The 16,135-nt window shown below is 36.4% G+C and overlaps 5 protein-coding genes across 10 annotated transcripts; 4 read left to right on the top strand and 1 right to left on the bottom strand.

Moving 5' to 3' along the window:
• Positions 1-2,220: 2,220 nt before the first annotated feature.
• Positions 2,221-4,979, top strand: LOC104808187 (DCN1-like protein 4). Of its 2 annotated transcripts, XM_010533793.1 has the most exons (11): positions 2,224-2,371; positions 2,463-2,547; positions 3,013-3,097; positions 3,357-3,431; positions 3,521-3,557; positions 3,679-3,762; positions 3,883-3,943; positions 4,030-4,136; positions 4,256-4,321; positions 4,424-4,568; positions 4,779-4,979. In XM_010533793.1, exons 2-10 carry the CDS (start codon positions 2,463-2,465, stop codon positions 4,517-4,519), a joined length of 696 nt encoding a protein of 231 aa, XP_010532095.1. In that variant the 5' UTR covers positions 2,224-2,371; the 3' UTR covers positions 4,520-4,568; positions 4,779-4,979. The 2 variants fall into 2 exon arrangements, with proteins under 2 accessions (XP_010532096.1, XP_010532095.1); XM_010533794.2 differs by lacking the exon at positions 4,779-4,979 and having other exon boundaries at positions 2,221-2,371; positions 4,409-4,438.
• A 1,464-nt stretch (positions 4,980-6,443) lies between these two features.
• LOC104808186 (deSI-like protein At4g17486) lies at positions 6,444-8,745 on the bottom strand. 2 transcript variants are annotated; one of them, XM_010533791.2, is made up of 3 exons: positions 8,180-8,745; positions 7,221-7,520; positions 6,444-6,831 (listed from the first exon to the last, which is right to left on the bottom strand). In XM_010533791.2, exons 1-3 carry the CDS (start codon positions 8,310-8,312, stop codon positions 6,554-6,556), a joined length of 711 nt encoding a protein of 236 aa, XP_010532093.1. In that variant the 5' UTR covers positions 8,313-8,745; the 3' UTR covers positions 6,444-6,553. The 2 variants fall into 2 exon arrangements, with proteins under 2 accessions (XP_010532093.1, XP_010532094.1); XM_010533792.2 differs by having other exon boundaries at positions 7,233-7,520; positions 8,180-8,697.
• A 1,859-nt stretch (positions 8,746-10,604) lies between these two features.
• LOC104808185 (probable CCR4-associated factor 1 homolog 7) lies at positions 10,605-12,528 on the top strand. Of its 3 annotated transcripts, none has more exons than XM_010533788.2 (3): positions 10,605-10,743; positions 10,837-11,359; positions 11,765-12,528. In XM_010533788.2, the coding sequence occupies exons 2-3, from the start codon at positions 11,089-11,091 to the stop codon at positions 12,316-12,318; spliced, it is 825 nt and encodes a 274-aa protein (XP_010532090.1). In that variant the 5' UTR covers positions 10,605-10,743; positions 10,837-11,088; the 3' UTR covers positions 12,319-12,528. The 3 variants fall into 3 exon arrangements, with proteins under 3 accessions (XP_010532090.1, XP_010532091.1, XP_010532089.1); XM_010533789.2 differs by having other exon boundaries at positions 10,606-10,743; positions 10,974-11,579; positions 11,982-12,528; XM_010533787.2 differs by having other exon boundaries at positions 10,608-10,743; positions 10,974-11,359.
• Positions 12,529-12,788: 260 nt separating this feature from the next.
• LOC104808182 (60S ribosomal protein L7-1-like) lies at positions 12,789-15,002 on the top strand. 2 transcript variants are annotated; one of them, XM_010533785.1, is made up of 7 exons: positions 12,789-12,893; positions 13,061-13,121; positions 13,202-13,394; positions 13,912-14,009; positions 14,104-14,241; positions 14,397-14,499; positions 14,608-15,002. In XM_010533785.1, exons 2-7 carry the CDS (start codon positions 13,114-13,116, stop codon positions 14,824-14,826), a joined length of 759 nt encoding a protein of 252 aa, XP_010532087.1. In that variant the 5' UTR covers positions 12,789-12,893; positions 13,061-13,113; the 3' UTR covers positions 14,827-15,002. The 2 variants fall into 2 exon arrangements, with proteins under 2 accessions (XP_010532087.1, XP_010532088.1); XM_010533786.1 differs by having other exon boundaries at positions 12,880-12,971.
• Positions 15,003-15,102: 100 nt separating this feature from the next.
• Positions 15,103-15,800, top strand: LOC104808181. Its single transcript, XM_010533784.2, has one exon. It carries the CDS (start codon positions 15,215-15,217, stop codon positions 15,569-15,571), a length of 357 nt encoding a protein of 118 aa, XP_010532086.1. The 5' UTR covers positions 15,103-15,214; the 3' UTR covers positions 15,572-15,800.
• The last annotated feature ends 335 nt before the right edge of the window (positions 15,801-16,135 follow it).

Here is a 16,135-nt window from a genome sequence, read left to right as displayed (position 1 = left end):
GTGTTTTTTTTTTTTTTTTTTTTTTGTATTGGACTGCACACATGAGAGCAGATACAACTATATACACACATATATATATATATAGACTGTAAGTACCATGGCATTAATGGTCAAAGCTGTTTTCCATTTACTCTTTGTCAGCATTACAACTAGGTTTAGTCCATGCAGTTGGATAAATACGAGTTGAGTTGTGTCCATGGCGTCTTCTTTGATTCTCGATGTGGGGTTTTTATTTTTTTTTGTCACATTGATTAGTATATTGTCATATACCATAATGAGGGATATTTATTAGGATTCACACTCCAACGTAAAAAAAAATGGCATTAACTGTAACTGTTGCACATTTACAACACTGAAAATGGGTGATTGCCAAGCCATGGAATGCAATTTTTTTTTCTTCTAACTCGGTTTTGTTCGATTTGAATAGAAAGAAATTCTTTTAGTATGAATCTGATAAAACTTAGCTCCGACTCTATCAAAAATATACCTTCTATGTTATGAGATGTATATATCTTCAACTCTATATTTAGGGTTTAAGATTTAGAGTTTAGGGTACAAAAAATAAACGTAGATAACGTTCTAAAATCAAACTAAAAACGAATGCGAATATTAATAGAAAACTATTTCATGAATGGAAATATTGAATCTAGTAGTTTTTGTTTTTTAAAAAAAAAGTGATGAGAAAATAGAGATTAAAAAGGAAGAAAGAATTCGAGGAAACTTATTAAAATTTGTACAACGGATATATAGCAAGATTAGATGGTATAACTCGGTAAAAGATGAAGCAAAATTAATCTCTATTTAAATAGAGATAGTAATTAGATCGAAAATACGATGAAATTCTATATTATAAAAAAGATGCATGCATTGCGAACACACATTATAAAAGCAACGTGTCAAATGCTCTTTGTTAATCTGTCGATTGTTTGCTCGGTTCGATGAGCTTTGAATTCTGCAATTCCGCGACTCCTCCACGCCATTTGCATCTACCATCTTCTTCATTATTTTCACCACATGCGATCTGAAATTACCGGTTTGCCCTTGGGCTTCTTTTTTTCTCATCTTTCCGACCCAAAACTTTTTATTTTAATGTTTCGACATAAAAGTGTACTTAAATTTAATTTTTTAATACAAAATTTATATAAATACATGAACTTATTAACCACTCTCATATTAACTTTTAAATTTCATATAAACCTTTTCGACTTCTAATTAAATAATAAATTTTATAAAAATTTAAAAAAACACAGAATATTATACAATTTTGAACAATTAAATTACATGTCAAATGACGTTATATACCATATAATTGTTTAAAATTACTTGTAAATTTTATAATTTTAAGTACGTTTTAAAAAAAATATTAAAATTTGCATATTAATATTTTCGTGTGTATTTTTATATGATTTTTTTTTTCCCGTGACATGAGTTGGTGGCTTCCACAATATACAAGTGGCTTTCGATTCGAGTGTACACTACAGAAATCAGACGAAAATGTTCAAATGAAATATAATATAAAAATATGTGGAAATGATTTTTTTAAAACATATAATATAAATTTAACTGAAATGCGATATAAAATGGAATGAGCGTAACTTTTTAAAAATTTAAAAACTAGATTTAATTGAATCCGAATATAAATTTATATGTTTTACGTAATTTGAATAATTGAACCAGTGAAAATGAGATACAAAACCTTTGTCCCGTCCCGAATTCAAATTTCAAATTAGAGATGCAATTTTTAATCACATAACTGGTTCGTGAAGATAACACAAAACAACCGATTATGAAAAATATATATATATATATATATATACCTTGTGATAGTAAGTGGATAGGCTCATTAATATTTTTTTTTTCTAAATACGTCAAATTATAGTAAGTAGTGGTGGGATAAAATAAAATTGATAAATGCATATAAAAATAGATTATTATTTTTTTGGTAAGGAATAAAAATAGATTATTTTCTAGATTATATCAAATATTTTTCTTTACAAAAAAAAAAGATATCAAATATTTTGGTTACAGACAATATCAAGCTCTTGATGTATATGGGAGTTACATCCCTAATGTACTATTTGAGGGAATGCGTAATAATTTATAATAAAAAAGGAAAATCCCAAAAAAAAAACGCAAAAAAGTATACTAATTTATAACTAAAATAAAATCTAAAATACACCATAATAAAAAAGCAAAAAAAAAAAGAAAGAAAAAAAGGAGCACAGAAAATTAGAAAGGCTCTGACGAGAATCTACGAAACCATCTCTCTCTCTCTCTCTCTCTCTCTCTCTCTCTCTCTCTGCGTGGAAGAAACCGGCTGCTTCGTCTCCGAGTTTTCTGAAGCTCGAAGTTTCGCCATAGCTCTTTCCTGGTGCTTCTCATTTCTTCAGATTAATTTATTGTTTTTTGCATGTTTTCTCTGGAAATCCGATCTTATATTTTGTGTCTGTGATTCCTATCAGATGCGTCGTTCTGCAACCAAAAAATCGAGTCAACCTGCTTCCGTCAATTCGATCACTTCCTCAGCCACGGATCTTTTTCGCTCCGGTATGTGCGTATATTTTCTCTCTGCTTAATCCCTTTGAATTCCCGATCGGAATTCGCCTAGGGTTCATGTAGTTCAGCTTAAAATTTGATTTTCTTGTTTTGCTTCGATGCTTGTAATTATCTGTGTTTCTGAGCTTTTGATTATTATTGAGGCTAATTTTGGAAAACCGGCGACGGGTTTCTGCGGTGATAAACAAAAAGGTGGATAATCATGGAAAAACCCGTTGCTCGTGATGATGATGATGATGGAGAGAAATTGAGCTAATTGGCTTTGGCAAAATCAGTATTTGACCTATGAAGTCAAATTATTGAATTTACTTACCGATTCTTTATCTTCTACTTAATCCTATTGATCAATAACTTGAGTCATGGTGCTCTGTAATAGTTTTACGTTACACAGTTTAGTCAAAGTTTGCTGTCGCTTCTATTTTGGTATGACTTTGTGTTTGTTTTTGTTGGTTTCAGCTTCGAGTAAGGCCTCATCCAAGGAGATGGAACGAATAGATAACTTGTTTTACCAATATGCCAATAGATCTTCCATTACGATTGAGTAAGTGAAGTGATCTTTGTTGTATGAATCGTATTTCTCGACAAGATACTGTATGCTTTATGTGACTTCACGGGTTTTGGCTTCTCTGCGATGATATGTGAAACCCGATTAATATCACATTCTTATGAGTCTTTCCTGAACGTCATTGTTTATGATCTTGTGTGCACAATTTTCAGCATTTGGGATATTCCTTTTTTGTCTATGATTTTACTTTCTGTTTTGGAATAGGTTCTCAATGTTTTTGGTATTATCTGAACAGTCCAGAAGGAATCGAAGAACTATGCTCTGATTTGGAAGTGTTGCATACCGACATCAGGATCTTGATGCTTGCTTGGTAATCACTCAGAAAATTTGTTAATGTTCATCTTCTCTCGATTCTATGCACGACAGTATATCCTTCAATTTTAGAACTCCATGTGGCAGGAAAATGAAAGGGGAGAAACAAGGGTACTTTACACTGGTAAGAATCATTCACCCCTTTGAATGAAAGTGCAGAGTATAAAAGAGAGATCCGTTTCCATTATTGTGTTAAATCATCTGAACGGAACTTTCCGTGAACTTAAATTGTTGTACATTTGTAGGAGGAGTGGAGAAGAGGCCTGAAAGCATTGAGGGCTGATACAGTCAGTAAACTGAAGAAAGCCCTTCCAGAGCTCGAGAAAGAGGTTCAAACTTTTACATTTGGTTTCCTAATATTCCTATTTTCACAATAGAATGAGATCTACTGAAATTCCAAAGGCTGAAGTATGTTAATATATGTTTTTTCCCCTCATGTCGACTTGAAGGTAAAGAGGCCATCAAATTTTGCAGATTTCTATGCATACGCCTTCCGGTATTGCTTGACAGGTACCATGAAAATTATATTTCAGCAAGGAAGTAGTTTCATTTCACCTCTCGTGCTGGTGTGAACTTTCGGTTAATTGTCTATGCAGAGGAAAAACAAAAGAGCATAGACATAGAGACTATCTGCCAACTCCTGGATATTGTATTGGGTTCCACATTCCGTGCCCAAGTTGACTACTTTATCGAGTATCTCAAGGTTTGGATCACATTTTTATCTTCGGAGAGACGCCTCATCGTTCCCTTTTCCATGAAGTTTACCAGTTCTGAAGCTCTATATGAAACTCATCCGTTTTTTTTTTCCTTCTGTTATCGCAGATCCAGAGTGATTACAAAGTCGTGAACATGGACCAGTGGATGGGCTTTTACCGGTTCTGCAATGAGGTGTATTTTTGTGCTTCTTGGCTCGTCTCCTTCGCTTCATCCATCAATGCTTTGCATTCAGCGTACCGTTGTTTATCATTGCCTAAGTTACCCAATTGACAGATAAGTTTCCCGGACATGACAAACTACGATCCCGAGCTTGCATGGCCATTGATTCTCGACAACTTTGTCGAATGGATTGGAGAAAAACAAGCCTGAAAGTTACCATCTTCGTCAGGCTGCTCAAAGCTTCCGTTTTTTCACTTGGGTATGTTACTCTCGAACTCAGCTTCACACACTACAGTCTAAATCTCATTTGTGTACCCCAAAAGAACCCGGTTTAAAGATAACCGGGTTGAATAAGCTCCTGTAACCATTGGTCTAGCCTCGGTCCACCCCGGTACACGTTTGTTCATTCCTTTAAACAGTATTTTTTTCCCCCCTTGAGTACTAACGTCTATTTTGATTTGTTTTGTAGGATCTTTCAGGGTCAATGGACAGGTTAAAATCTCTTGGGAGCTGGTTTCCAATACATTTTTTCTTTTGTTTTCAACCATAAAATTTTTCACAATTTATGGAAAACATGAGGAAGATGATATAGAACGTCGTATATGATTCTTGTAACATGCTTGAGATATTTCATCTTTGAGTTACAAATTCTAATTGTACATTCGAATTAGTGAAAGTGAACAGACAATACCTAAAAAAAGCATCGGAACATATCTTCAAGTTGTTGTGACCGGCAAAAGTACGGTCATGCGTTTTTCTTTCGATTTTGTTGGTTATTTGTTAAAATTTGTGTTCTAGCATCCAATTTAACAACATATATTTTATATGCTCTTATAAAATAATAAAAAGTAGAACAAAAAAATAGAAAATTTTGAAATTTAAATTCAAAGAATTCAAGGATGGATGACAAAATATAATGTAAATTTAGAGAAAATAAAACATGGGTTGTAAAACGATCAAAATCGAATATATGTGGTTAATAATTGCGTGGCATGAAGAAAAATGTGTCTTTTTTTTCCATAGAGAATCCAACGTTTTCTTCTTCTTCTTTTTATGCTGTGCCCTAGTTTAGGAATTATTTTCGAATTTACATATTACATATTACAAGTTTCCGTATGTATATGGAATTGAATCTATCTCATGAATATCGCAGATATTCGAACCATAACAACAACAATAATGTAATCTAGGCGATAGGGGATTATTTGAATTTTTGCCATTTCTTTTTTGTAATTGAAAATTTTGCCGTTTTATTTGACAATAATTTGATAACGAGGAGGGAGGGGGAGTAGGTCTCATTGCTTTTGACTAAAGCTACCATTTCCACATGCCCATCAATCAAAACACTACTCTACTCTGTCTTCTCTTCACCATACACCATACTTTGCAATCATTTCATTTGAATTAGGCGAATCTCATGAATTTTATTTCTCAAAAAGTATAATAAATCTTTTAAGATTTGAAGGAGTTCTATCTATCATAAGTATATTATACATAAGGGGTAACTCTTAGAATGAAAACAGAAGTTTTGTAATCTAAAACCTGTTAAGAAACGAGTAGAGTTCTTTTTCAATACGAGTTCGAATAGCCTTTGAAAAGGCTTTTCACATGTATTTTTTGGATATATGAGATGTGAGATGTGATCGGGTCAAAGATTCGCCTTTTACATTATAAAAAAACTAAAAACGTTGTATTTCAGCTCAAGTCCTATACATTTTTTTGGTGAATGTAATTTATGTTTTCTCTCTCTACATTCTCTCTCTATAAAAAATTATTTCTCTCCATCATCTTTCCGGCAAATTGTAAATTGCTCCGCTCATCTTTCCGACGAGTTGATAGAGTCAACGTTAACACATGAAATCAAACAAATATATATAGTTCTCAATCTCATGGAGGGTATTCTTATTTTCGTAATGTTGTGTCAAATTGAAAAAAATTGGTTTTTTATATTTTGTTCATTACACGTATCAATAGTATTAATAAAATTCCCATCACACTAAAAAATGAAAAAATGAAAAAAAAAATTATAATTTTTATAATTATATTATTCTTTATACCTCTCGTCTAACGAATAATCATAAGATAAATAGACAATAAAACAAAAATAAAATCCAGATCTTTGACAAAAAAAAAATCCAGAGAAAAAATATATATATTGGAAGAGAAAAAGCTAAAAATCATATTTTGATTCTGTATAAAACATCTCTTTTTGTTCCCATTATATTTAAAATGCGTCATATTAAATCAAACGGTAGAAGAACCAAGAACCATAGGCGAGGAAGGCCGAAGTGAACGGTCACGCCTTTTCCTGCTTCGGCCTCGGACTTGAACCGAAGGAGATGAAGACGACGAAGACAAAGAGTTGACCGAAGTAGTAGAGGAAGTCTCCCTGTTGGATTCACTCGTTAGCTTCTTCTTCTCTGTCTCCGCTGCTTCCGATGATGGTCTGTCTTGGTTCACTCTGTTGTTCCCTATCTTTGTCGCGTTTATGGTGGCCGGAAGCACACAGTTGCACATGAACCCTGCAAGAACAGATAACAAACAAGATTCAGGCCACGAAATCTAAATCGAAAGTTACCTATTCAAAGCTTGTGTTCTCTGTTTTCTGTGTAAAGATTGAATCTTTAAGTAAGATATCAGTCTCAAACCTTTGTTCTTTTCATCAGAAACGTATGAATCTAGCAAAAAAGGACGAAACTTTCAGCCATAGCCGAGTTTTTCCGACATACAACCGACATATATGAATCCATCTCCTCGTCCAAATAGAGCAAAAGACGAGCTTTCCCATTGAATGGGGTAGTATTGATAATCTACCAACCTATTCCCTCAAGTGTAAATCGAAGTTTGCTTCTTATAACTGTCAAATTCATCAATGCAAACTAAATGAATTGATCCAAGGAAAACAGGTTACCGGAGATTTTACCGATTCTCGCAAGCCGGTTAACCCAGCTGGGGATGGAGTTCCCGGTTAACCTAACACAAGCCTCGTCGCAGAAATGGTTGCAGTTTTTGGTGATGAGGTTGTAAGAATCGCCCTTATAGCTCTCTGCCAGTTCCTCCATTACAGATCTCACCTCTCGCCGCTCCATGTCCGTTTTACCGATCAAAATCGACTTTCTGAACGTGAACCCTTCACATTGCTTTGGCTCCCCTTCGAAAATTCCTGTTGTCGGGTACTCATGAGCTCCAAAGGCATACTCTACGCCGTGAACTGCAGAAAGGGTAATGGATTTGTAAAATAATTGTCAAATTGGTAAGGTAATTAATCTTGGAAATCCACGGCGGAAGAATATTTTGAGGGATCTTTTCTTTTTCTAAAGTTTCTTTCACAATATTAACCTCATTGAGCTGACGTCATACACATCGCCACCCTCACGACCTAACTTCTGTATGACTGTACACACAAACTTCATTCTATAATTGTGAGGTATAAAAATCTGGATTCAAGTAAAAAAACAGCTTGCATTGATTAATTTTCTTCTGACAATGATTTGAAAGCTACATTTTCCGGGAAAAACGATAACGGGCAACGAGTTTGTCGACACCAGAGACTCTTTTTTCCAGAAAAAAGAAAAAAGTTTCGACCTTTATCACGGAAATTTACCGTAGATTCCGGGAAACTTAAATCCATTGCCGCCTCTACCTTGAATCAGACCCGTATTCGAGGGAAAAGTATTTCAAAGACATTCAGATCAATAGAAAACGGATGCTTGAACTCCAACGAAAATCTGGTCTAACCTGATCTCCTTCGTAATCTCGAATCTATTCATATTCAGATCTAAACCGCAACATCCAGAAATTTTCAAGCAAACCCAGAAACGGTTTGACCACCATGAAACTGGGAAGGATTTAAAAAAAAAAAAAGCTAACCTTCAACACCGGAATGGTAAACGCCGAGTCCAAGCCAGTAAGCGTAGCCATTGATGGGAGTTAGATCGTAGACATTGAGATAAACCGGAACCGCGCCTTTGTCGACCAAGCTCGAGCTTTTCCGGCACAGCATTTTTTCTTACCCTCCTCAACTTCTTCTTCGTGGTCTTCTTCTTCTCCGTCTTTGTTTCTCTCTTCTTCTTCGCGTTCGCCCTCTCCTCTCGTCCTCAAATCCTCCGCTTAAAAATAAGGTTTCTCGGTTTGGTGAATCGCGATGATGTGACTGTCCCCTAGTTTAGGCTCCCTTCACCAAACGCCCGTTTCGCCTTTCCTAAAATCTGCGACCGCGAAAAGAGAGAAATATTCTTGGGGGGAGTTTGGAGAGAGAGAGAGCGCGAGGATAGCGCCGGCGGCAGAAGGTGGCCGGACCGAAGTCCCTCCGGCGGAAGGCTGCTTGCTTGTATATAAATGCTCGAAAACATGAAATTACCCCTCAAAATGGACAGAATTACGCAGATGCCACCAACGTATCATTGAGATTTGCGGTTTCAGTTATCTTTTAGTAATTAATATAAATTTTTTATCCAATTAACAAATTTGCATTTTTCGTATTTATATTTCCCTGATTAATTTGCGCTCTCCGTCGAATTTGTAATTTTTCATTTATCATCTATATATGGAATATAGTGACAGATTCCAAATTTACATGTATTTATAGACGCCAGTTTCTATATTCTAACGGGGTATACATTTGAATATGGCGATGCAAATACTTTAATAATTTCACGGGTCCCATTATAAAGCTTAATATTCCTTATCTTTTGGGCCCAACATATATATTTTTTTGGGTCTTGGAAAATCAAAATAAACATAAAGTAACACGACTAATTATGGTGCAAAGTGGGGTTGTACAATTTCGGAACAGCATTACAACACAACCTATGCATTTTTTTATAAATCCAATATGTAACGTGTTGATTACTATTACTAAAGTATGTTTATATTAATATATATATATATATATATATATTTAAAAAGTTAATAAAAACAGAAGAACGTAGTTTTCTTAAAACTATTCTCATGTCAAATAAATGAATATAGGATACTGAAAATTGCAATGATCATGATTATAGGCATACTCTTAGTTAATGAATTATAAAGACCACCTGACCGGAGTTGTATTATTATAACATGTAAGTTGTTAATATGGTAGAATTCATAGAACATAATTTTTGAAAAGGGTGTGGAGAGTCTCTTATTTAAATTAAATCAGGCAAAAATAGAGGTCTACCACTACTAATCGCTTTTACTTTTAAAATTAGCAATACTTTTTCCCCACTCATATAATATACCACCAAATAACAAAGGAATTCCGAAAAAACAAACCTATTTAAATATATTAAAAAATTTATATTTATTAAAATATTTTCAACGCTTTAATACCAATTTTATTTGGGATTGATCGTATAAATTTTTCGGTTTCGTTCCTTTTGATCTTGAGTTATATCTTTCGAGATTCGTAACAGTTATAAATTATTTTTAAAATGACTTCCAAATAAGGCTAAGTGACCCTCACTTTTTTTTTCAACCTCACCTTGTTCCTATACTCTTGAGGATAATATGGATAATAATAAATAAATAAATAAATAATTGGGTAATAATAAATAAAGTGGAAAAAAAGGGTCACATTCTACCCGCTAAGGAATTAAATCTCGAAAGGCAGAAAAAATAAAAGAAGAAATAAATTAATTTGACGGGAAAGCATTTAATCATATAATGGTGAATTGACATTATAAAAAAAAAAAAAAAAGACAAACACGATAACGTTCGTTGGATTTAACCAAATGGAATTCGACCATCTTTAGTTGCGAACTGAACTCAATCAATGTCGATCCCTAAAAAACACTTGCACTAACTACGCATTTTATCCATTTTCTTTCCTCTTTAGGGTGAAACCCTACATTTGTATGAATTTCTTTGGTTTCGAATGATATTGGTTTTTATTTTTAGTTTTTGATTTTTGGTTTTTTGATTTCATAAATTTGTAAATCTAAAAAATTATGATTTTTAGAAAAATCAAAATTTTAAAAATTTATTGTCAATTTTTAAAATCTAAAAACTTCGTGAGTCTCCTCCCATTCAATGTTGGTTGTTGGATTTCTCAAATCCATTCATCAATTTAAATTAATTTTCATGGTTTGTAATTAGAGGATTTGGTATGTGCGTTTAATTATTTTTTATTTAGTAGTATATTTATTTTTCTAAATTTTGGTTTTATTTTTTATTTAGTACTAGTATATTTATTTTTCTAAATTTTGGTTTTAACTTTGATTTTTTGAATGATACCCTAAAAATAATAATTACAGAGAGGGTAGCGGAAAAAAAACATGAAACCAAAGAAATATTCAAAAACATCTTGTTCAAAGGAAATGTGAAATTCGATTTTTACCGTTTTCCGAGAAAAATCTTCTTCCCTTCAATAAACGCCACCACATCCTCGGAAAACCCTAGCCACGCACGCCTCATTCTCCAGAATCTTCCATCTCCTTCGCTCTGCTTCCCAGGTTCGCATCACCGCCATGAGCGCCTCTCCCTCTTTATCTATATATATATGTGGTAGATGTGTGATTCTCGGATGTATTGTTGATTCTTCACAGTTGTGCCTGTGTGCGTGAATACGCGGGATCTGATGTCTTGATGTTTGGTTCCGTCAGACTGAATTTAGTGATTCCTGGGCGATTTAGTTCTGATTTGGTGATTTCGGTATTGCTTATTGGTGTTGTATTCATCGCAGATGGGATCGGATCTTGTGTTAGATACGTTCTAGGGTTTCGATTTCTTCCGTCTCCATCGCTTCCCAGATTCTTCTGAACTTCGTAGCCGAACCTTTTGGACCGTCGGCAGGAGAGATGTCGCTGTTTCTGAAGGACGACTCGATCCAGATTCGCGAGGTCTGGAACGATAATCTGGAGGAGGAGTTCGCTCTGATCCGGAGAATCGTAGAAGATTTCCCGTACGTCGCCATGGACACCGAGTTCCCCGGAATAGTTTGCAGACCTGTCGGGACCTTCAAGACGAGCAATGATTACAACTACGAGACCTTGAAGACGAACGTGGACATGTTGAAGCTGATTCAGCTCGGACTTACCTTCTCCGACGAGAAAGGCAACCTCCCCACATGTGGAACCGACAAGTACTGCATCTGGCAGTTCAATTTCCGGGAATTCGACCTCAACTCCGACATCTTCGCCCGCGATTCCATCGACCTTCTTCGTCAATCAGGCATCGATTTCGCCAAGAACAACGACAATGGCATAGATTCCAGGAGATACGCAGAGCTCTTGATGTCGTCGGGAATCGTTCTCAACGAGAACGTTCACTGGGTGACATTCCACAGCGGGTACGATTTCGGGTACTTGCTGAAGCTCCTGACATGCCAGAATCTGCCGGAGAAAGCATCAGGGTTCTTTGAGCTGATCAAGATATATTTCCCAATGGTTTACGACATCAAACACCTGATGAAGTTCTGCAACAGCCTTCAGCTCGGACTTACCTTCTCCGACGAGAAAGGCAACCTCCCCACATGTGGAACCGACAAGTACTGCATCTGGCAGTTCAATTTCCGGGAATTCGACCTCAACTCCGACATCTTCGCCCGCGATTCCATCGACCTTCTTCGTCAATCAGGCATCGATTTCGCCAAGAACAACGACAATGGCATAGATTCCAGGAGATACGCAGAGCTCTTGATGTCGTCGGGAATCGTTCTCAACGAGAACGTTCACTGGGTGACATTCCACAGCGGGTACGATTTCGGGTACTTGCTGAAGCTCCTGACATGCCAGAATCTGCCGGAGAAAGCATCAGGGTTCTTTGAGCTGATCAAGATATATTTCCCAATGGTTTACGACATCAAACACCTGATGAAGTTCTGCAACAGCCTTCACGGCGGTCTGAACAAGCTGGCCGAGCTTCTTGAGGTTGAACGTGTCGGAATCTGTCATCAGGCAGGTTCGGACAGTTTGCTCACATCATGTACTTTCTGGAAGCTGAAGGAGAATTTCTTCAGTGGCTCTATGGAGAAGTATTCTGGGGTTTTGTATGGATTAGGGGTTGAGAATGGACAGGTCGCTCGCTGAAATCAATCAAGTAATCAAATTACAAAAGCTTAAAGAAAATGAATCTTTCCTTAGAGAACGAATGAGAGATCAAATATATAATCTCTCTGTTTATATTTGTTTCTTAACATATCTTTTTGTTCGTGCCTTGCAATTGTTCTCTGAATAGAAATAGCATTGGCTCTGTATATTGTTTTATCATTTATATCTCAAAAGGGTTTTACGTTACTTTTTAGCTCTTTCATTAGCTTAGCTTTTCGTGATTTTGTTGGTTAGAACATCAAATTCAGTCTGGAAATTAAACGTGGGAAATCTAGGCAGTATTACGACGGACATGAGTTTGTTCTGAATGACGTAAAACGACGACGTTTCAAATGGAGCTAAATGGGCCTATATTATATAAAAGATATTGGGCTTCACTTTGGGCCCATTTAGTGTCAATGCAGGCTCCCAAATGAGTTGAGGTAACCCTAACCCCTAAGCCAGATCAGGTTCATAGTTGGGATGTGCCACGAGTTTAGGTTCAAACGGACGTAGTGCTAGGGCTTCGTCTCTTACCTTCTTTCTTCTTACCTGCAGCCACCGAAGCCTCCGAGGTGTGTCTCATACTACTTTCTTCTCAGTTTCTCGTTGCCCTCTCGCAATTTTGTGGCTTTCGTTCGATTTCGATCTGGGTTTGTTCTGATTCATTGTTGTACTTTTTTTTAGCCCGGGTGATTTTGATCTGGAAGCATATTCATGTGTCTGATTTTTTTTTTGGCAGAGAGAAAAGACTTCTTTTAGTGGTTCGTCGTCGTTGGCATTCAAAGAGACAATATGTCTGGGTAAGTGTCTTTCGTATTGTAGCCTCTTTTGGCTTCTCCTACGCTTGTTAGTCTGCTGATTCGTCCATTTGCTTGTGCAGTGTTGAAGCTGCGGGAGAAGAGGCTAAACCGTTGGATTATATTCCGGAGGTGATATTGAAGAAGAGGAAGAAAAGGGATGAGCTTGCTTTTCTCCGTAAGAAGCAGCTTGAATTGGGAAATTTCGGGAAGAAGAAGCAGAAAGTTTCCAACATCAAACGGCCTGAAGATTTCGTGCTTGAGTTCAGGGCTAAGGTATGTTTGATTTGAGCGTCCGAATGTTACACGATCGTTATTTAGTTGTCTGCTCATTGGAATTTTTCCAGTTTCACGAGGTAGTTCTTATCTGATCTTGATTTGTTTTCCATGGGTTTATGGGCTTGTTTGAAATTAACCTGACGTTATCATCTTGCTACTAAACTTGTTAGAAAATGTCTGTCAATCATGCCGTGATGCAGTTCTCGAGTTTGCTCTTTGCCTTTATCTTAAGTTTGCTGACTAATTTGGACAAGAATTTGCTTCTGCATTCCGGTTTGATTTGAACTCACATATATATAACATCTGTTGATTACCTTCTTAGTACATGCATTTAGATTGGTTTATGTGGATACGAAGTGACGGATGAAACTTGTTTCTACCCCTACTTCTTTTCATGGTTATCAATCGTCTTTTTTCTGTATTTGAGATTTCTTCACATATTTTACATTACGCTTTGTACATTGTATCGTCAGCAAGCATCGTTTCAATAGTTTGTGTTAATTTTTTCCGTTAGGAGCTGGATAATATCCGGTTGAAGCAAAGGATGAAGAGGCTCAAATCATCACCTCCAAAACTAAAATCAGACTTGCTCTTCATCATTCGCATACAAGGGTAATATGTACTTCTGAGACTTCAAATTTTTCTCCTAGGGATCTGATCTTTGTATCTGTAAATTTCCCCGTGCTAAATGTTTTTCACTTGCCAGCAAGAATGACATGCACCCGAGAACCAAGAAGGTTCTCTACAGCCTCGGATTAAGGAGTGTATTCACCGGTGTGTTTGCTAAAGCAAGTGATGCTGTACTCCGGAAGTTGCTGAAGGTGCAGCCTTATGTGACTTACGGGTATGAGACGAAAATCCTCCTCGGTTCTTCCTATTGCTGATCTGCTGTTGTGATGGATGTCAAACACAATCCTCTCTATAAATTTTTGTGCATGATCTTTTTGTTTTCGGTTCTTCGATTATCTAAATTTGGTACCTTGTCTGGCGTTGTTGAAGATACCCGAATTTAAAGAGCGTAAGAGAACTCATATTCAAGAAGGGTTATGCAAAGGTGGACGGCAACCCAGTTCCTCTCACTGACAACACCATCATTGAACAGGTAGAGTTAGCATTTGAAGCAGAACCCCTTTTGTTTATCCCCACATTTCAGTTCTGCCATTCTTAGATCATTCTAACTCGTCCTCAAAACTGTATAAATGTGTTTTAGGCACTTGGGAAACATGGAATCATAAGCATAGAGGACTTAGTGCATGAGATTTCGAATGTCGGTCAACACTTCAGGGAGGTCATGAAATTCTTGGGACCCTTGAAACTCAACAAACCGGAGAGGGATTGCTTGCATGGGAGAAAACAGGTTTTCAGTGAAGGAGGCGATACAGGGAACCGTGAAGAACAGATCAATGATCTGATCAGCAAAATGAATTAACAACAGCATCAAGATGTGTTTTTCACGTTGATGACAACTATCTTTGGTTAAAATCTGTGCGAGGCCAGGGAATGCTGTGGAGTTGTTCCTCTAAATTTTGTAATTTGATATTATAAAAAGCATAAGAACCATTGTATTTGATAATTGGAACCTAAAGATTTGCAGTTTCTGCCTCATTCTCTCTTTTTTTGCCATGTTCAAACCATCTCTTCACTTAACAGTCTGTCTCTTTTCTTGCATGCCCCTCTGGTTTGAAACCATACCAGATGGAAATGTTGTGTTTCTCGAACTATAGTGTCTCTGTTAATCTTTCTCGAATCATTTCTCTGAAAAAGTTGGGTTTTTTAGGGCTTTTTATAATGCTGTGAAATTCCGATAGAGAACAGAGATGGAGAAGGAAGTCGGCAATGGCGGCGGAGAAGACCCATGGTTGGCTCCGGACAAATTGTACCATGTAATCTTCTGTCTCTCTGTCTCTATCATCTTCTCAACTGTCGCATCTCTCTCTCGCTACTCCTTCATCCGCCGCAATTTCATATGGATCGGATCTGCGATCTCCCTCGTCGCCGGGGCTGCCAAAGAGTTAGCCGACCAGATCGGAATCTTCCCCTCCGCCGGAGCCTCCGCCAAGGACGCAGTCGCAGACGCGGTTGGCGTTTTGACCGCTGCCGCTGTTCTCTTCCTCTGGAAACATCGGCGATTGCGTTCGGAATCGGGTCAGACCCGGACGGTCTTGCCCGTCTGAGTGTGCTAGGGTTTTCGCGAATTTCTCCGGAATACCCTGTTTGGCCGCCGGGAAAACAGCGAGAAAATGAAGGAAACTCGACGAAAGTTGATAGCTTGTTTATTTCTTCATACAGAAATCAATAGAAAGTTTTCAACATCTGAGGAAATTATAACATTTCGGTTCGATATGGATTCATTTTTTTTTTGTTTTAGAAAATTATAACGATCGAGTTTTTATTTTAATTTCGATTTAGTTATATTTATGTGCTATTTGATTTTCATATATTTTGTTAACTAAATTGCAAGTTGTGTTAAAATCATTTGGGTAATTATTGGGTTAAATAACTGGTATCAATTAATTATATTGTCTAAGCAATATGGTTTTTTGGCATTTGTATTCATATAACGATGGACGCAGATATATATATATATATATATATATATATATATATATATATATATATATTGTCTGTCCATGTATCAATTTAAATTAAATTGTATGGCTTGTAAAGAGGATTTGGTATGTCCGTGTAATTAATTTTATTTGGTAGTATATTCATATTTATAAATTTTGGTTGTTAAT

Source organism: Tarenaya hassleriana, unplaced genomic scaffold (genome assembly GCF_000463585.1).
Source record: "Tarenaya hassleriana unplaced genomic scaffold, ASM46358v1 Cleome14, whole genome shotgun sequence".
Lineage (NCBI taxonomy): Eukaryota > Viridiplantae > Streptophyta > Magnoliopsida > Brassicales > Cleomaceae > Tarenaya > Tarenaya hassleriana.
The sequence above is the reverse complement of the archived record's forward strand: the minus strand, read 5'-3'. Positions and strand labels throughout refer to the sequence as shown.